This window comes from Oncorhynchus mykiss, chromosome 5 (genome assembly GCF_057628025.1).
Source record: "Oncorhynchus mykiss isolate SJ-2025 chromosome 5, ASM5762802v1, whole genome shotgun sequence".
NCBI lineage: Eukaryota > Metazoa > Chordata > Actinopteri > Salmoniformes > Salmonidae > Oncorhynchus > Oncorhynchus mykiss.
Window position 1 is genome coordinate 40,396,601 of NC_143026.1, and position 21,039 is coordinate 40,417,639.

The 21,039-nt window shown below is 42.1% G+C and overlaps 1 protein-coding gene and 1 non-coding gene across 5 annotated transcripts; both read left to right on the top strand.

Moving 5' to 3' along the window:
* The first annotated feature begins 1,859 nt into the window (after nt 1–1,859).
* fyb1b (FYN binding protein 1 b) lies at nt 1,860–11,918 on the top strand. Of its 4 annotated transcripts, none has more exons than XM_021602829.3 (18): nt 1,860–2,301; nt 4,856–5,843; nt 6,720–6,846; nt 7,083–7,155; nt 7,275–7,318; nt 7,963–8,080; nt 8,237–8,396; nt 8,538–8,670; nt 8,829–8,848; nt 8,965–9,037; nt 9,181–9,276; nt 10,119–10,159; nt 10,272–10,353; nt 10,478–10,577; nt 10,663–10,825; nt 10,913–10,946; nt 11,099–11,130; nt 11,308–11,918. In XM_021602829.3, the coding sequence occupies exons 1-18, from the start codon at nt 2,299–2,301 to the stop codon at nt 11,328–11,330; spliced, it is 2,310 nt and encodes a 769-aa protein (XP_021458504.3). In that variant the 5' UTR covers nt 1,860–2,298; the 3' UTR covers nt 11,331–11,918. The 4 variants fall into 4 exon arrangements, with proteins under 4 accessions (XP_021458504.3, XP_090090930.1, XP_021458503.3 ...); XM_021602828.3 differs by having other exon boundaries at nt 1,863–2,301; nt 4,853–5,843; XM_090234804.1 differs by lacking the exon at nt 9,181–9,276.
* A 5,294-nt stretch (nt 11,919–17,212) lies between these two features.
* atp5me (ATP synthase membrane subunit e) lies at nt 17,213–18,318 on the top strand. Its single transcript, XR_005051733.2, has 4 exons — nt 17,213–17,327; nt 17,894–17,948; nt 18,046–18,144; nt 18,238–18,318. It is a non-coding gene; the product is annotated as an ATP synthase membrane subunit e (transcript).
* Nucleotides 18,319–21,039: the final 2,721 nt, after the last annotated feature.

Here is a 21,039-nt window from a genome sequence, read left to right on the forward strand (position 1 = left end):
ATAGTTCAATACAGTACAGTAAATTATACTGTACTCTACTCTAGTGCGCAATACCGTACTGTGCAAGACTGTACTGTACTTAACTCTGCTTTGCTGACTACTGTGCTGTCCAAACATGTGAAACTGACCAAATTGGACTGACCAAATTTCAACTACATTTGAACATCTATGGACCTCCGGTGTCTGTCGGTGCTCAGTGTATGAGAGGAAAGAGTTGCATGTAGCCAGCTGTGTACATTTGTTCGTATTCTTTGCTAGTTAGTGAGTTATTAGCCCAGTTATAGCATATTTCTAGTCAGCAATGGGGGAGTGGTTGCTTCCTACAAGAGCACAAAATGTGTATTTCTAGCCATCTTTGAAAAGAAAGACAGCTTTTTTCTGTCTTAAAGGGGAAGTGTTGTATTTTGAGACTGGCTTGAATAAGCTAAGTGGCCAATAGGCACAGGGTAGCATCATTTGTTTGATTCTCTGTGATAAGGATATGGGAGTAATGATGCATTTTGTTTTGTAAAATGGATTCTTCCATCAAACAACACAACATTTTCAGTCACCTCCTTGTCTGAAGGATGATATATAACATAACATAAACATGTTATTGTCAATCCCTACAAGGTATTTTCAAAAGTCTCATGGAATGTAGGCCTACATTGAACACCCCACATTGGCTGCTACTGTAGGCTAAATGATATAACAGCTATTTCCATGTTAACATGTTATGGGATGCATTTTCTCCATTTGTTTTTGATGGTAGGCCAGTCTGGTAGCCTACATTATGATCAAATAGCCACAGTAGCCTACTTGGCTAATGTCATAACTGTAACTTAAAGAGGGTACAGCCTCAGTGCCCATATTTAACGTGCGCCAGAAGTTGCACATCATTTTCAGAATGTTCAAGTTTGCACTCAGCAGACCTGAAATTTGCTCCGTGCCAAAATAAATTAGAGGGAACGTTGCTCATTTGTAGGTGTCAGGGAGAGGGGGGTTGTACACAACTGTTTTCACACTCTTGCTTTGACCACCATGTGCCAGAAAGAAAACATGTCAGTGGAAGGGAGGAGAGCAGGTGACCCAACTGTGCTTTGTGACTTCTATGAACTAAGATTGTAACCAATTCAGTTGCAGTCCTTCTGTTACCGATTTGGGAGCAGAATTACGCATTTTACTCACTTAATAAATCACAAACCAAATGATCCGTAAAAACACTATAATTAATTGGTAGGTCTTCCTATACTTGTTACTTCTGCACATGTCCATTATCCTCCCTCCTCATGAAGGAGAGAAATGTGAAAACATTTTAAAGATGTGTGGGTTTTTGATAACTGAATGACAAGGCCAAATCATTTCAGCATTATGGTGGTTTGATTGCCTTTTAAGACTTTTTCTGCTAGATGTTTTCTAAGACCTCTTTTCCATCTATTTGACCAGAAATCAAAGCCTATGCTTATTCCTATTTTGTACGTTGGAAATGGTAAAAAAAAAAATTATATATGCCTTCGTTTTGCAATAATTTAGATTCTTAGCTTTCATTTGACACCAAATTTGATGTGCTTGAAAATGCCACGCAGCGCATAGTAAACAACAAAAAAGGTACAGACCTTCCTCCCTCCTGCCATTATTTTACTTTGGACGAGAAAGATGTAACTCTATTTTTGTTCATTTCAGGTCAATATTTTTCACAAACGATCTGAGACAGCTCATATCTAAAATATCAGACCGTATTCATCCAGAAACATTCCATTTTTATTCCCTCTCTACAATCAACAACAACATCAATCCCTCATTTACTTATTGGCTAACCCTCAGGTTTGACTACATTAGCCAGTGGACTTTGTGTCTCTGACCCCCCCCTTATGTAATTCAGTACATTTTATTACAGGGTTTTGTATACTAGTTAACGACGTGTGTCCAGTGTGAGGAAAAAGGTTGTATTTCACGACAGTTCTGGGGAACTACTTTGGAATTGTGACGCTGGTGGTTCATTGGAGATGGAAAGAGCAATGTACCTGCTTGAAATACGCAAATACAGCAGATGGACAGAGAGAGATAAGACTGCCATGCTGATGACTACACAGGAGTCATTTAGCAGAGAGGGGAAGTAGCCAATAGCACACAGACACTGAGGTCACAAATGCTCAAACACACACACACACACACACACACACACACTCACTCTCTCTCTCTCTCATGCCATTGCTCACAAAAAAACATTCAGTACACACAGAGAAACTCTCTCCTACCTAAGGGCCGCCAGCCCACGTACAGACTGGGTAGATTCCCTGGGCGCTGACTGTTGCCACTATGGTGAGTACCTGCCTTACAATCATATCCTCATGAGTTGTGACCCTGAGAAGTTAATGGTGCTGTATCTTTATTAGGTGTATGGCTAACTTAGGGAAAGTGTTTGTTTGAATTCTTTGTTGTACACCGTCGTGTAGTAGCAGGTGTTAGCCCATTTCGCTGTATATGTGCAAGATCCTATATTCATTGTCTCATTTGTTGTACAAGGCCCTGTTTTCTTTGCACATTTTTCTTGGGAAGTTTTATGAAAGTGCTATGAGATGGGGATTCTGTACTTGATTACTATTAACCTACACTGTCTCTTTTAGAAGGGTTTGTAAATGTAGTTTTGATTTGGATGATTAAAGAGGATTAAAGTAGCGCTTAACCTTAACCGTATTAGAGAAGTACCGTTTTATAACGGGTTGGTGACAATCTAGATTGTGTAATACAGACTTTTTAACTTCTTTCACCACATTGAAAAAACCCGTGGTTCCTCTTTGCTTTTACTCAAGGCATTTTTTTCCGTTGTCTCTCATTTCTCTCCAAGCTTAACATCTAAAGGACATTGACCGTAGTGTGTCAGGAGATTCGTTATTTTGTTGGAAAAGTCATTTAATGATAAAAAAAAAAAGAGTCAACGTGTTCCCTTCGACCCTCGGTTGTTGGCTGTAATTTAGTCTTGCTAGGCATGCAGCACATCTCTGGTGAAGTGACTAGAGACAGTAGGGCACTGAAAGTCTCTTTTTCAGTGTTTTGGTGACAGCCCACGTCACATACAGTAGCCATATAGACAAGTGAAATCCACTGTATCTGTGAAGTCGTGAACATGACATAACATTGTCACGGTTCTCTGTGTCTGAGTGGCGGAGTCCCTGCTTTGAATATCGTTAAATGGGTTGTACGTCTCACAGCCTTCAACACATAAATGACAGGCAGACAGTGTCTTTATAACGTTGATGCATTATAATCATTAGCTCAGAAATGTCTACATTTATTAGGGACATAAACTAGTTTAGTGGAATCCAGCTGAAGTTGTGGCCTGTGTGGTTTCTAAGGAGAAACGACAGTTGAGAAACAGCCACGAGAATGGGCTATACATTTACCCCCTAGTAATCTGGATGCTCACCAATGAGACTAATGATAAAACAAAGTCAAGTGACATTGACTTCCTTAAGCAGAACCAGTGTGAACTACTATAATCTCCCTACATTGCTCTTTATGTGACGCGACACACTTTATTAGGCTATATGTGTATTCATAAAGAGTGACAAGTCCAATACACTGTGAAACAAGTATTAACAAGTATTATGTTTAATTTAATTGATGAGTTAATGCCACTTTCAATGGACACTTCTGCCCCCTAGCTGTGTCCATTGTTTGTCCCCTGAAGTCCAACAACAGCACAGTTTGTTTCTCCCCAGTCTGGCGGCCATCAGCGTTTGTGCAATCGGAACGCCTGTCCTTTGCACTTCCTCATGATAGGACTGCTATGTCTCGATTTCGAACAACCCTCATTACAGTGAGGTGTGGTGCTACAAGAGGAGAGCCATCCACCACATGTCCTCTATTATCAACAACATGAGGCATAGATTTGTACTCCAACTATCACCAGTGTGGCAAATAACAGATACATACAGTATTCTAACCTTTCACCAGAGAGCAGAACCTGCGGTACCTGCTCACACAGTGCACAGATGAACAGCTTTTTTTGTGCCCCAGAGGGTAATTTGCATCTTGGCTAAGGAAAGACAGAATGTCATAATACAGAACCCTTTCATCATAGAGGGGTAATCTGATTCATTAGGTCATATTAGGTCTTCATTATATTTACACGGCTCTTTTTACAGCCAGGCATTCAAGATACCTTTTTTCCCCCCAACTAGTAGTAGCAGAACCATTATCGTTAGAATGACTATATTGTCTATGAAAAACACAGAGTGTAGGTTAATCAAACAATGAGAGCACAAAACACCTATGTACCCACTTCCTGTTTAGCGCCATGACTTTGTTGCATTTCCTCTGTGATGTGTTACACATACCTTGACCCTGAGGAGCTTAGTGCTCTCAGCACAGCAAGACACGGAGAGGTAGGTGAATCGTTGTTGGCTTGATTTTAGATTGAGGTGAGATTGAGGTGGTTTAATACCAGCGTGGGGAAAACATCGTATAGTTTACTCAGGGTTAAGCATCCTTTTCAGAGGCCGTCCTTTGATGAAATGTCAATCTAAGCTGTAAAATCATAGAACAACTTTTCTCTTCGATGACCCTGACCCAATAAGAAGGAGAAGTTGTACATGTGGAGGTTGGAGTCATTTCTAAATGTCAGTTATAAAGCATCTGTTACAACCTCTTTTTTTCTCCCTGTTTTCTCTTTTCTCTCTATCTCTCTCTCTTTCTCCTTTCCCTAGCTCCCTGTATAATAGAGATATAACCAACAGTGTTTAATGAATGACTATTGATGTAAATTACATTTATTTGTTTCGGTCTTCCTCAAATTAGTATTTATTAGGGGAAACTGTGTATCCATAAAGGACACTTCCTCCTCACTAGTCTTTTGTTTGTTTGCTGCCAGCAGAACAACAAGTCTGATGTGAAGGCCATCACGGCTCGCTTCAACACGGGGGGAAACTCCACAGAGGGCACCTCTACAGGACGTCCCAAAGCTGCAGTGCACCCCACCCTGTCCTCTGGACCCCCCATCCAGCCTAAGAAACCTGTCCTGGAGACCAGCCTATCAGGCAGTGCAGCATCCACCGCGCCCAAACCCAACTTCCTCAAGAACACTGTCTCCACCAAGAGTGCTCCAGAAGTTAGGGAGTTGCCCAAAACCAAAGCGATCGCTAGTATGTTTGAAAGTGCCCAAGAGGACAGCCAACCCTCTGCCAAACAGTACCCATTTAAACCCAAACCTCCTGGCCCAGAAGTATCCCATGACGCTGAGGTCAAAATTCCTCTGCCAAAACCCCCTCTCCAGAAGCCCTCTCTGAGCTCGACCCTGTCTGGCACCAAGCCTGCCTTCCCCAAACCACCCCTGTGTGTGGCCAAACCCACCTGGGGCAAAGACAGAAGCTCCAAACCTGACGACAGTGGGGGTACGCCGAACAAATTACCCCCTTCCATAAAACCCATCAGCTCCATTGCAAAGATGCGGCTTCAGACAGAGGATAGTGTGGCTGGCGCTGTGGATTCTACAATCAAACCGTTCACACCAAGCACTACCCTCAAGCCCACAAACTTCAGGACTGCCCAGAATGCATTCAATCGAGGAGAGACACTATCTGAGGAAGGAGTAAAAGAAATAACCAAACTCCCCCTCACCTCCAGTGACTCTTGTCCCCCCAAACCTATAGCCAGTAAGAAACCCAGCTTTACTAAGAAGCCACTGGGCCACACCATTCCAGTCGTGGGGTTGAACCCTTCTGCCCTTACCAGTAGCTCTTCTTTCCCCAAAAGGAACCCACTGCCTAATATCCTGGCACTGGGCACTGCCCCAGCCAAACCCAACCGGCCTCCTAGGGTCAACTTGGAAAAGTTCAAGAAGGGCACAGAGGCTAGTACCGATGGTAAGTGTTTTGTCTTTCACTTACCACTAATAAGCCACATCCGGATAAGTCTATCAGCTGCTAAGATGCACCTGCTGTGGTTTTCTAAGCGTGCTCCAGTTCTGCAGATTGACGGGCCTTTCACCCAGTCTAGTGGTTTCTGTGGTTTTGTATGCTCCACTGATCGGAGACAGCCGTGTCACAGGTTGTCATCACAACAAACAGCCCGATTAGATGGGATGACCTTCCAAAAGCTTTATAAAAGTCGTTACACACAGAAGTACAATTCCACGTTGAAATGTGAAACCAAAGACGCGAACATTGGCTTCCTCTATTCAAGTTCCCGCTCTAGGTACTGTTTTACCTTCCTCCTTTTTTACAGCTGATGTTTGCTCCCTAATTGCGGAGTTCCTCTTTCAACAGGGACACATTCAAGTGAAAGGTTTCCTTTTTTTGGATCCACATGTGAACATGGTTTTGACTAAAGATAGACTTCACCGCGGTTTGCATTACTGTAAGTCCGCAGACAGAAGAGGGGTCCAATGTGAATTCCATACTCCCTCTGGGGACAGTGTCGTTTTGAGTTACAGGCACTATTCGTGTGTTTTTTGTAAGGATTGTTGTCTACATGCAGGATGAAATTCAACATATTCAGTAACCAGATATCCCTTGTTTTCTGCTGGACACGATGTAGGGACAAGGATTGTTAATATTTTTTATCTCAAACTCCGCTACTGTGCATTCCCTTTCAACTACAGAATAACGTCCATAGAACACGGAGGACTGAGGTCTTATTCAATTGCTATATTAAGAATCTGCAATTGATTTCAAAAGGAAATGTTTTTCTTCACTAATGTCTGAAAGGACCATCTAAAGGTTTGTGATTTTACCCTGAAGGTCCTGCTGGGTTTAGAAAGGGAAGTGTTCCCCCACCTCCTGCCTCTCACCCCAGTAACCATGTGGCCCCACCCCTGCCCTCTAACCCCATGGCCCCTAGCCTGCCACCGCGACCACCAGGAGCCATGTGAGTATCAGACTCTGATAATCAGGGGAATGTCGTGTGAAAACCGAACAATATTAGACTAGGGTGATTGGCACTGAGGTACATACACAAGTAAAATACACATTGGCCTGTAGAGGCACAATGCACTTTCTTCACAGCATAGAAACATCAAATTGAATACTTGTGTACTGACTTTATTATCATGGATGTGGTGGGTCATTTTGGCCAGTTGACTGACTGACTGTCTCTGCCTCCAGAATCCAACCTGACCCAGATGAGAACTATGATGATGTGGGGTTAATGAACAACCCTCCCAGTCAAAGGAATGAGGTGACTTTAAATATTTGTCACTTTGTCAACATTTCTGATTTTTTTATTTTATTTTATTGTTTACAAACTATTGCCATGTATTCGTACAGTATTCGAACTAAATATTTTTCCTCCAATAGGACAGTGAAAGTGATGAAATGTATGAAGATCTTGATGAAAGATGGTGAGAAATATTCCCTCATAGAGATGTTAAAAGGTCTCATCTTTGTATCTGTGCCATTATGGCACCTGTGACAGCTTGGGCAGAGCAATTGAGGCTATCTCCATTTTAAAGTAGTAAAAAAATACAAATACAAATTTAAACAGTGTAACGCTAATATTGGTGGTTTTACCACCCCCTGCAGGGCTGGAGTCCTAAGCCAAATATTGTGTGTCATTTATTTAGGCCATTAGATAGATGGTGGTGAATATTTTAAAATGTACATTTTAGCAATTTCAGATGCTCTTATCCAATGCAACTAATAATACAGTAGTGAGTGCATATGGCGTTCATACATTGTCTTCAATGACAATGTCCAGGGGTTATATGGATATAAAATGGGTTATATAGCAAATTCAGATGCTCTTATCCAGAGCGGCGAATAATACAGTAGTGAGTGCATACATTACCCTCAATGGCGTACATACATTGGTCTTCAATGTCCATGGGTTATATGGATATAAAATGGGTTATATCCAAGTTGAGTCCTCTATCCACAGTATCTCTATGGATTCCCTCCAGTTTCTATTCAACTTTTATTGTACAAGGTGTTAAATGAACACTGCCCTCTAGTGAGCATTAACACCACTGACACTTATTTTTACCAGGGAATCGTCAAAGGAACAAGAGAAAAAGCGAGAGAGGGAGGAGAAAAAACGACAGGTGGAAAAGAAAGAACAGAAAGAACGGGAGAAGAAAGAACAGGATGCCAGAAAGAAATTCAAAGTGAGTGTTTGCACTGCACAAGCCTGTTGTTCAGTGGTTCCCCTAAGTCTTGCTATATTGTAGTTATCATGGAGTCCATCCTGTAGCATATTTGGGAAGTTAATGTGTATTACGTTGCATCCTCTATCATGTTTTTATTTCTCCTTAATGTGGCAGCTGACTGGTCCACTGGAGGTCGTCCACAGGGCCAAGGCCAGAGTGGACTCTAAAGGGAGCAAGACGGACCTGGGGCTGAAGCAGGGAGAGTCTATTGACATCATGCGTGTTTTGGACAACCCAGAGGGCCGCTGGCTGGGAAGGTCACAGGATGGCTCCTGTAAGTGACAGCTGCCTCCTCCTCCTGTCTGCTCTTCCTCCTCTACTCCATCTCCTTTCTATGTGTCTTACTTTTCTCCCTCACATCCATTTAAATGTTCCCCATGTGTGAGACTTAGACATGTGCTTTGTATATTTTCAGATGGCTATGTGAAGACGGAGTCCGTTGCGATTGATTTTGACACTCTGAAGCGTCAGGGTGGGTCTACACCCAGTCAGATGGAACACGAACCGGAGGTATATGATGACGTGGACTTTCATAATAACCACAGCAGGTAAAATGGCCACTGACACTATCAAAACCTTTGAGACAGATAACCATTGGAAAGATATGAATACCTTATTATGAAAAATGCACTGCATCAATCCCTTTCACTGTAGTTTGGACTGTGTGATTATGTGCTCCATTGAAATCATGTTCTCCTCATTCCAGTGGGATCAAGGGTCCAGGAAGTAAGTTTCAAATGACCACAACTTAATATTGAAAGTGAATAACACAATATGGCAATGTGGTCACATGACCTGAGTTACATTGACAGTAGCTTCAATCTTCCTTTTGTCATTCCTAGTGGTTCTTCCTCCACCACCTGAGGAGGATGGGGACGTATATGATGATCTGGACGAGTCAAGCTTCAACGTCAGGTGAGAATACCGTGACCTGCTGCACTCTGATGATGTAGATTCATTGGCGTGCGTTCATCTGTGAGTGTATACTTTCTATGCATGTGTCTGTGTGTGTGTATGTAAATAAGTGTGTGTGTGTGTGTGTGTATGTGCAACCCTAGCCTCTCGGACACCAGATTGCCTCCTAAACCTCGCGGCCTCTCTTGGGTGTTAAAGGGCTTCGAGGAGTGGAGAAAAGGCCCAGGCAGCAAAATTGAGTAATTCTCTCATTTAGTAAGATGGATCAGGAAAATTCACTGTCATTAACTCCTAACCCTATAACCCAAAATCTCAACGAACTAAACAGGAGGGACAGAAGGGATTCATTAACTCATTACTGAATAATTGAATCAGTCTGAAATCATTCTTAAAACATCAATAAAAATACTGTTTTTGTGTGTCCTTCAGTTAATTAAAGGTCCAATGCAGCCGTTTTGATCTCAGTATCATATCATTTCTGGGTAACAACTGTGATCGTGTTCAATTAAAATGGTTTTTAAAAAAAGAAACAAACTCTTTTCTAAGAAGCAATCTCTCAAGCAAGAATTTTGCTAGAACTGTCAGGAAGTGGTCTGAGTAGGGAGGGGAAAACTGAAAACTAGCTGTTATTGGTAGAGAGGTTTGGAACTTTTTCTTATTGGTCTATTAACTAGACCAAACTCCATCCCACCAAAACAGGCTGACATTTCAGGCAGCCTTTTCAAACAGCTAAAGTGGCGTTATCATAATTTTCACAATTTCACAGTATTATTCCAACCTCGTGGTGTGGAAATATATATAAAACACAGTAATCACAGTTTTGACTGCACTTGGCCTTTAACAACCGTTTCATTCTGTCTATAAACGTAAATGTACCCACAATGATCTATGTACAGGTATGAGTTAAATAATTGTAATTGTTGGCATTTGTTGACTTTCTGTGTGGTTGTTCAATTATCTGGGTTGATTCATGTCCATTTGATCAAAATTGACCTTCAGCACAAGCAATCAAATCAAATTACACCAGAGACAAGGCATAACATAGACTAAGATTTGAATACATTTTTTTTTTCATTTTCAGAGTACCTCCACCTTCCCAGTTTGATCAGGAAGGAAATACTGGTAAAGTATTATGTTTAATATCTTGGGTGACTGTGTGCTCTTGTGGCATTACAAAAACGTACATTTTCAATGTGTTTTTACTATTCTTTCTTTGTATCTCTTGCTGTTATAGAACAATTGGCTGAGGTCATTGACGAGGAAATCTATGATGATGTGGATGTCACTAACTTCCCTCCGAATCCATCTATCAGCAGGTAATGAGAGAGAGAGAAAAATGGACCCATGGCTAAACAAAGTTGCTGTAATGACATAAGAATGTCCTAATCCCCGACTGGGAAAAAATGTTGATAATGTCACGTTCCATCTCTCTCTTTTCAGTCTCCCACAAAGTAAAACCAAGGATAAGGCTGAGGACAAAGATCCTAAAAAGCTAAAGAAATTTGAGAAGGAAGAGAAGGATTTCAGAAAGAAGTTCAAGGTAAGTAGTATGCTATTACCATTGACATAGATTTGACATTTTATGTGTTTGTTTGACCCTCAATCCTGTTCTCTCCCACCAATAGCATGATCGGGAGATCCAGGTATTGTATCAGGTGACCATCGTTTCCACCTTGGCCAATAAGAAGTGGAGCAGTAAAGATCTACCGTTGAGACCTGGGGAGACTGTGGATGTCATCGTTGAGCCTGTAGACAACAAGCTCATCTGCAGGAACGAGGAGGGCAAGTGTGAGTAACAATGAATCCACACATAGGCATTCTGCAATAACACCATTTTTGCAACTTTAATGATGGTCATCTCTCTCTCTCCTTTAGTTGGCTACGTCTTGACTAGCCATATTGCAGTAGAGTAAGTACAACACAAAAACAGATCATACAAAAACATCCAGAAATACACACCATCTAAAGTATGTTATTGACCAGTTCACCAAAACTGCAGAGAAAATGCTTAGATATGAAATGCCCTGAATTTGATATAAATGATTTGTTTTGCTTTTACAGAGATTCTGATATCTATGATGACATTGGTGATGGTACGTTTCAGACTTTTGACATAAAACAATGGCATTTATACAAAGATCAAGTGATCAACTAGATCCATTTTATTCTTGCAATATGGTGCTGGTATGTTTTTTTAATGTCAGAGGATTTGTATTTATGTATTATTTCTATCATTTCTAGTTAGCCTAATAATTCACATTTCTTTGCAGATTGCATCTATGACAACGACTGAACACTGTGTGCCAATATCTTGTTTTTTGGTTTGTTTATTGTTTCACATCAATAATCTTTATCTTATTTATTGTGGTTATTTTGGGGTTGATATGACATTTTCATTCAAGAACAATTACCGTCCACAAATTCAGTACTTTCTCTGTTTTCCCTTTATGAATAACTGTGACTGCAATGTATAGGCCTAAATTACATACAATGTTGCATTTTTATATTGAACAAATGGGTTACATAGCATGGCTTAATCACATTGAATACTTGTATTCTATATTTAACAAGACACATTACACACTGGTTGACAACAAAGGTGATGAGGATGATAAACGTAAACTTAAATACTCATCGTAAATTAATTTCAGATCAGCATTTCAGATCAGTTGTCATTGTTGGCTGGTTATCACCTGACAGGTGTGTTACCTATGTCATATTGTACTGAAAGTCCATGACAACCTTAGGTTTTATGCGATAGGTCTGACCTTTCTGACTGAGAGTGTGAGGGAATAAAGGCCTTGGTTTCTTAAAAAGCCCATGTCATAGAAATGCATTTGATTCACACAATAACAAATACAATAAAATAAATGATTTGCCATTCGTTGTTGCATTTTTCTGCATGAGATTCATGACTGCTTTCTCTGAATAATGATAATTGCTAGAATGGCAGTATTTCACTGGGACTCTATTTGCCTAGAACACACACAGACTATGTAGCCTATCTAATGTTTTCTTTAGATAAAAAAGAATGGTGACTAAATAAACCCCATGTGGGAACCCACTGAGCTATATGTGGTAAAAAAATTTAAAAAAAAGAAGATGTATGTGCATTCAATTTGATCTGCTATCAAAAATCACTGAACAAGTTAATCAAATCAAATCAAAATCAAATGTATTTATATAGCCCTTCGTGCATCAGCTGATATCTGAAAGTGCTGTACAGAAACCCAGCCTAAAACCCCAAACAGCAAGCAATGCAGGTGTAGAAGCAAGGAAAAACTCCCTAGAAAGGCCAAAACCTAGGAAGAAACCTAGAGAGGAACCAGGCTATGTGGGGTGGCCAGTCCTCTTCTGGCTGTGCCAGGTGGAGATTATAACAGAACATGGCCAAGATGTTCAAATGTTCAGAAATGATCAGCATGGTCGAATAATAATAAGGCAGAACAGTTGAAACTGGAGCAGCAGCACAGTCAGGTGGACTGGGGACAGCAAGGAGTCATCATGTCAGGTATTCCAGGGGCATGGTCCTAGGGCTCAGGTCCTCCGAGAGAGAGAGAGAATTAGAGAGAGCTATGTGGGATGGCCAGTCCTCTTCTGGCTGTGCCGGGTGGATATTATAACAGAACATGGCCAAGATGTTCAAATGTTCATAAATGACCAGCATGGTCGAATAATAATAAGGCAGAACAGGTGAAACTGGAGCAGCAGCACAGCCAGGTGAACTGGGGACAGCAAGGAGTCATCATGTCAGGTAGTCCTGGGGCATGGTCCTAGGGCTCAGGTCCTCCGAGAGAGAGAAAGAGAGAAGGAGAGAATTTGAGAACGCACACTTAGATTCACACAGGACACCGAATAGGACAGGAGAAGTACTCCAGATATAACAAACTGACCCTAGCCCCCCGACACATAAACTACTGCAGCATAAATACTGGAGGCTGAGACAGGATGGGTCAGGAGACACTTAATAAGAAACATCTTATGAGTGTTGAGTTTGGTCAACAAAAATGGTTATTGTTAATTTGCTACGTGAGGCTTATTTGATCAAATAGAAGTTTCGTAATGATTAGGTTGTCAGAAATGCTATTAAATATTCCAATTCCTAGTTCTGTGCACTGATATAAGTGGATGCACATGGCACACACCTACTCCCATTGCCTGCTGCACTGCTGCTTGGATTCCACCTGTGGATCTGTTCACCGTCTGCCCTGGCCTGTCTCCCCCTGTCTGGTACAGGTACCTCCACCACACTCACCCCTCTCTTCCGAGCTTTCGCTCAGATATCTGCCTCACTGTTTTCTGCTCTCGTAATAGCCTGGGTTTTCTGCATCTTAATAACATTAGAATGTATGAATTGAAAGTGTGGGTTCACAGCTCCAATCCAGATGTGTTGGTCAGTACTGAGACGTGGTTAAGGAAGAGTGTTTTGAATACAGATGTTAACCTTTCTGGTTATAACCTTTTTCGGCAAGACCGATCTTCCAAAGGTGGGGGAGTGGCAATCTTTACCAAGGATCACCTTCAGTGCTCGGTTGTCTCCACCAAGTCTGTCCCCAAACAATTTGATTTGCTAGTTTTAAGCATTAAACTTTCAAATAGCTCTTTGTTGACTGTCGCTGGGTGCTATTGTCCTCCATCAGCACCAGCCTGTACCCTACCTGCCCTAAGCTCTCTCCTGGCCCCTTACACTAAGTCTGAATTTGTCCTGCTAGGTGACCTAAACTGGGACAATCTTAAACCACCTGACCAAGTCCTAAAGCAATGGGAATTATCACCAATCCCACAAGGTATGACTCCAAGCACCCAGAAAAGGCTACTCTCCTCGATGTTATCCTCACAAATAATCCTGATAGGTATCAGTCTGGTGTTTTCTGTAATGACATTGGTGATCACTGTTTTACATGGCCGAGCTCTTTAATCACCACTTCATTAAGTCAGGATTACTATTTGACAGCCATGCCTCCTTGCCCGTCCAACATTTCCTCATCTCCCACCCCTTCTAATGTGACTATCCCCTATGCTTCTCCCTCTTTTTCCCCTGCCCCGCTACAAAGTTTCTCCCTGCAGGCAGTCACTGAGTCCGAGGTGCTAAAGGAGCTCCTTAAACTTGACCCCCCCAAAAATCTGGGTCAGATGGTTTAGACCCTTTCTTCTTTAAGGTTGCTGCCCCTATCATCGCAAAACCTATCTCCAACCTTTTAACCATTCTCTCCTTTCTGTGGAGGTTCCCATTGCTTGGAAGGCAGCCACAGCTCATCCTTTATTTAAAGGGGGAGATCAAGCTGATCCTAACTGTTAAAGGCCTATTTCTATTTTGAACCTGTTCATCAAAAGTTTTGGAAAAACTTGGCAATAATCAACTGACTGTCTTTCTTGATATAGTATCTATAGTATTCTCTCTGGTATGCAATCTGGTTTCCGCTCAGGTTATGGATGTGTCCCTGCAACCTTAAAGGTCCTCAATTATGTCACCATTGCCCTTGATTCTAAGCAATATTGTGTTGCTATTTTTATTGACTTGGCCAAAGCTTTTGATACGGTAGACCATTCCATTCTTGTGGGCCGGCTAAGGAGTATTGGTGTCTCTGAGGGGTCTTTGGCCTGGTTTGCTAACTACCTCTACCAAAGAGTGCAGTGTATAAAGTCAGAAAATCTGCTGTCTCAGCCACTGCCAGGGAGTAGCCCACAAGGCTCAATCCTAGGCCCCACGCTCTTCTCAATTTACATCAACAACATAGCTCAGGCAGTAGGAAGCTCTCTCATCCATTTATATGCAGATGATAAAGTCTTATACTCAGCTGGCCCCTCCCTGGATTTTGTGTTAAACAACGTTTTTTTAGTGTCCTACAAGCTTTCTCTACCCTTAACCTTGTTCTGAACACCTCCAAAACAAAAGTCTGGTAAGAAGAATGCCCCTCTTTCCACAGGTGTTATTATTACCTCTAAGGGTTTAGAGCTTGAGGTAGTCACCTCGTAAAAGTAGTTGGGAGTATGGTTAGATGGTGCACTGTCCTTCTCTCAGCACATTTCAAAGCTGCAGGCTAAAGTTAAATCTTGACTAGGTTTCCTCTATCGTAATCGCTCCTCTTTCACCCCAACTGCCAAACTAACCCTGATTTTAGATGACCATCCTACCCATTACGGAGACATTCATTGATCGGCAGGTAAGGTTGATCTCGAGCGGCTAGATGTTCTTTACCATTCAGCCATCAAATGGCCACCAATCCTCCTTATAGGACACATCACTGCACTCTATACTCCTCTGTAAACTGGCCATCTCTGTATACCCGTCGCAAGACCCACTGTTTGATTCTTATTTATAAAACCCTCTTCGGCCTTACTCCCCCCTATCTGTGATATCTACTGCAGCCCTCATCCTCCACATACAACACCTGTTCTGCCAGTCACATTCTTTTAAAGGTACCCAAAGCATACACATCCCTGGATCGCTCCTCTTTTCAGTTCACTACAGCTGCAACAAACACTCAAACTGGACAGTTTTATCTCAATCTCTTCATTAAAAGACTCAATCATGGACACTCTTACTGACAGTTGTGGCTACTTTGCGTGATGTATTGCTGTCTCTACCTTCTTGACCTTTGTGCTGTTGACAATAATGTTTGTACCATGTTTTTGTGCTGCTACCATGTTGTCATGTTGTGTTGCTACCATTGCTGTGTTGTCATGTTTTGCTGCCTTGTTATGTTGTCTTAGGTGTCTCTTTCTGTAGTGTTGTCTCTCTTGTTGTGATGTGTGTTTTGTCCTATATTTATATTGTATATTTTTATTTTTTTAATCCCAGGCCCCAGTCCCCGCAGGAGGCCTTTTGCCATTTGGTAGGCCGTCATTGTAAATAAGAATTTGTTCTTAACTGACTTGCCTAGTTAAATAAAATAAATGCATTTCAGCCTACTTTGAAAGAAAACAACTTTATATCCGAGTTGTGCCTATTGTTTACGGGTATCTACCCTCTCATTGGCTAGAATTCCCCCACCTGATCTCGCCTCCTCCCGCCTGCCTTCCTTCTTTGAGGACATATATTTCCATTGTAGAGTGGTCACTAGACTATCTTGTCATTATAATAGATTGTATTTCTTTGACATCCTCAAACACAGATAGGGGTCTTACTGGAGAGGAGCAGGCGTGTACATTCCTGAACTTGACGTGAAGATATGTCAGATGAACTGTCAGTAAACTCAGTTGAACTGTTGGCGATAGTAGCTGCCCTCTAGTGGGTGGAGGATGCTCAACCTGTCAGAATTATATTATGATCAGTTTCCTTGTCTGTGTTGAATAGCTTATCTGGCAAATCGAAAATGATTTGGGTCCCTGGGTCCCTGGGTCCCAGCTCACTTGGGAGTGGGTGGGAGTGAAATAGTAGACCAGGTAGAAAAAAATGCTTTAAAACAAGATATAATTGGGTAGAGGTGAGACCAAATGTAAGATTAGAGCCATGATGATAGATGTGTGGCAGAAGAGGTGGGACAGCGAGCCCAAAGGCCAGCATTTATTTTCCCTACAAAGAAAGGTTGGTGGACCAAGATTCAATGATCAGATTAGGAAGGAAGAGATGGTGCTGTTTGCTCAGTTGCGTCTAGGGCATTGTACATTGAACTCGTCATTAGATCTGTTTGGCAAGCATGGGAATGGTTTGTGTACGGAGTATATGGTTGATGAAACAGTCAAGCATGTGTTGATGTATTGTTGTAAGTACCGGTATTGTTGTAAGTATTGGTTTGTGGAAGGGTGGGAAAGATTGAAGTGTAGGGTTATTGAGGTTGGATGAGGATGTGGAGTTGGAAGGGATTTCAAATCAAATCAAATCAAATTGTATATGTCACATGTGCCGACATGACCTATATACTGGTACAGTATATAGGTCCTGGACGTAAGGAAGCTTGGCCCCATTGATATACTGGGCCGTACGCACTACCCTCTGAAGCGTCTTACAGTCAGATTCCCGAGCAGTTGTCATACCAGGCGGTGATGCAACCGGTCAGGATGCTCTCGAAGGGGGATGGGGAAGGGTTTGTTAGAAGTTACTAGGACTCTTTTTTATTTTCTTAGTAGTACATGATTAGATAGGAGGGTTTAGTTTATTTGAATGTTTATGTATTTATTCATTTAGTCTGTGAACTGTGATAGTCTACACACTCCAGTACAGTAGGTGGCGGCATGCACCTCTAACTTTTGTTTGCGATGTCCATTATATTATAGAAGAAAAATAAGACTTCCTCAATTTCTCACTAGCAAAATGGTTCCTCCAGTTGCAGTCTCTCCTGTCATCAAGGTAAACCTATATTCATTTTAATAACTTGTTGTACTAACTCATTTGAATGCATATGGTGAATATAGCAGGTTATTTTATGTCATGTTAAAATCAGACGTGTAGCTTGTTAGTAAGTTTAGCTAGCTAGCTTCTAACATATGTTAATCGTATGACATTGACTGGTTCAATCCAATGAGGGTTAGCTAGCCAGCTAAATTACGATATACCTGCCATAAAGATAGTATAACTAAATAATCCAGCCAAAATTGATGACAATATGTTACTTTGACCCAGGTTTAATAGTTCAACTCACTAGTCTATAATAATTCTGAGGCAAGGTCACAGTATTGGCTACTTGCCGAGTACGCTCGCTAACGTGCTAACTTATTAGCTAGCATGGCTAACTGGGGCCGTTCCAGGTCATCTCACATGTAGTCTAACGTTAGCGTGCAAGACACGAATTAAATTTTCTGCCAAAAGACGATTGAAAGTCAACCAGCATAAATAGATAGTGGTCAAGGCAATCGCATACGTTTGAACTGTGTAGCTAAGTCAACTAACTAGCTAATCAATTTTCTTTATTTCAGACGGCCAGGTGGTCATTCTTGCTCATTGGCATGTTTTATGGCAAACAAAGATATGGTAAGTAGCTTACTACCAAGATATACGATTGTTGTAATGTCACATGAGGGTATTTTGAATGATCATTATGTCAGTGTCATTGCTGTATTTCCCTTAGACTATCTGAAGCCAAGAGCAGAGAAAGAGAGGCTTGTTGAGGAGGCAGAGAAGAAGATCCGAGAGGAGCAAGAGAAAATTGCCAAAGCACTTGCAGAAGGTACATTTTTTAAAAACGCATCAGAATGTTAGGTCTGCAGTGAAGATGTAACTGAGGAAATGTTGTGAAACATGTTTTTCTGTTTTTTTACAGCCTCTGAAGACACCATCCTGAAATGAACTGCCTATGGATTCTGTTTGAAGAATAATGAAATAAAAAACATAAGTAATTTAATGTATTAAATAATTATTCTTGGATATATCTGTTAAGATAGTAATGTGTTTTGACATCCAGATTCATTTTTATTTATATATATATATATGCGCCAGATGTTTCCCAAATATTCTATATGAAACCTAGCTGAAACGTTTTGTATAGTTAGAGGTGTTAGTCTCAAATCTGAAAATACACTGCTCAAAAAAATAAAGGGCACACTTAAACAACACAATGTAACTCCAAGTCAATCACACTTCTGTGAAATCAAACTGTCCACTTAGGAAGCAGCACTGATTGACAATACATTTCACATGCTGTTGTGCAAATGGATTAGACAACAGGTGGAATTTATAGGCAATTAGCAAGACACCACCAATAAAGGAGTGGTTCTGCAGGTGGTAACCAGACCACTTCTCAGTTCCAATGCTTCCTGGCTGATGTTTTGGTCACTTTTGAATGCTGGTGGTGCTTTCACTCTAGTGGTAGCATGAGACGGAGTCTACAACCCGCACAAGTGGCTCAGGTAGTGCAGCTCATCCAGGATGGCACATCAATGTGAGCTGTGGCAATAAGGTTTATTGTGTCTGTCAGCGTAGTGTCCAGAGCATGGAGGTGCTACCAGGAGACAGGCCAGTACATCAGGAGACGTGGAGGAGGCCGTAGGAGGGCAACAACCCAGCAGCAGGACCGCTACCTCCGCCTTTATGCAAGGAGGAGCACTGCCAGAGCCCTGCAAAATGACTTCCAGCAGGCCACAAATGTGCATGTGTCTGCTCAAATGGTCAGAAACAGACTATGAGGGCCTGACGTCCACAGGTGGGGGTCGTGCTTACAGCCCAACACCGTGCAGTACGTTTTTCATTTGCCAGAGAACACCAAGATTGGCAAATTCGCCACTGGTGCCCTGTGCTCTTCACAGATGAAAGCAGGTTCACACTGAGCACATGTGACAGACTGGAGATGCCGTGGAGAACGTTCTGCTGCCTGCAACATCCTCCAGCATGACCTGTTTGGCGGTGGGTCAGTCATGGTGTGGGGTGGCATTTCTTGGGGGGGGGGGCATAGCCCTCCATGTGCTCGCCAGAGGTAGCCTGACTGCCATTAGGTACCGAGATGAGATCCTCAGACCCCTTGTGAGACCATATGCTGGTGCTGTTGGGCCTGGGTTCCTCCTAATGCAAGACAATACTAGACCTCATGTGGCTGGAGTGTGTCAGCAGTTCCTGCAAGAGGAAGGCATTGATGCTATGGACTGGCCCGCCCGTTCCCCAGACCTGAATCCAATGGAGCACATCTGGGACATCATGTCTCGCTCCATCCACCAACGCCACATTGCACCACAGACTGTCCAGGAGTTGGCGGATGCTTTAGTCCAGGTCTGGGAGGAGATCCCTCAGGAGACCATCCGCTACCTCATCAGGAGCATGCCCAGGCGTTGTAGGGAGGTCATACAGGCATGTGGAGGCCACACACACTACTGAGCCTCATTTTGACTTGTTTTAAGGACATTACATTAAAGTTGGATCAGCCTGTAGTGTGGTTTTCCACTTTCATTTGGAGTGTGACTCCAAATCCAGACCTCCATGGGTTGATAAATTTGATTTCCATTGATAATTTTTGTGTGATTTTGTTGTCAGCACATTCAACAATGTAAAGAAAATTTCATAAGAATATTTCATTCATTCAGATCTAGGATGTGTTACTTTAGTGTTCCCTTTATTTTTTTGAGCAGTGTATTTGTGTATACCCACCCTTGTTTTCTTCTGTGTAAGTTGAGTGAAATAACTATAAAAGATACACCTGGGAACCAGATGTACATGTTAGGCTTGGGTGGTATACCTTATATGGGTATTTGGAAAAAGCAATGGGATCCTTTGTCAATACCATCAACTATTTATTTGATGTTTTTCAATACATTTTAATATTTGTAGCTACTTTTTAAGTTACACTACATGACCAAAAGTGATCAAACATCTCAATCCAAAATCATGGACATTAACATGGATTTGGTCCACCCCTTTGCTCCTATAGCAGCCTCCACTCTTCTGGGAAGGCTTTCCACTAGATGTTGGAACATTGCTGTGGGAACTAGCTTCCATTCAGCCACAAACATTAGAGAGGTCAGGCACTGGTGTTGGGCGATTAGGCCTGGCTCGTAGTCGGCATTCCAATTCATCCCAAAGTCAGGGCTCTGTGCAGGCCAGTTAAGTTCTTCCACACCGATGTCGACAAACCATTTCTGTGTTGACCTCGCTTTGTGCACGGGGGCATGCTGAAACCGGAAATGGCCTTTCCCAAACTGTTGCCACAAAGTTGGAAGTATAGATTTGTCTAGAATGTCATTGCATGCTGTAGTGTTAATATTTCCCTTCACTGGAAGTAAGGAGCCTAGCCTGAACCATGAAAAACAACCCCAGACCATTATTCCTCCTGCACCAAACTTTTTGAAACTATGCATTGGGGCAAGTATCATTGTCTTGGCATCTGACAAACCCAGATTTGTCCGTTGGACTGCCAGATGATGACGAGTGATTCATCATTTCAGAGAACGCGTTTCCACTGCTCCGAAGGCCAAGGGCGACGAGCTTTATACCACTCCAGCCAACGCTTGGCATTGCGCATGGTGATCTTAAGCTTGTGTGCGGTAGCTCAGCCATAGAAACTTATTTCATGAATCTCCCGACGAACAGTTATTGTCCTGACGTTGCTTCCAGAGGCAGTTTGGAACTAGGTAGTGAG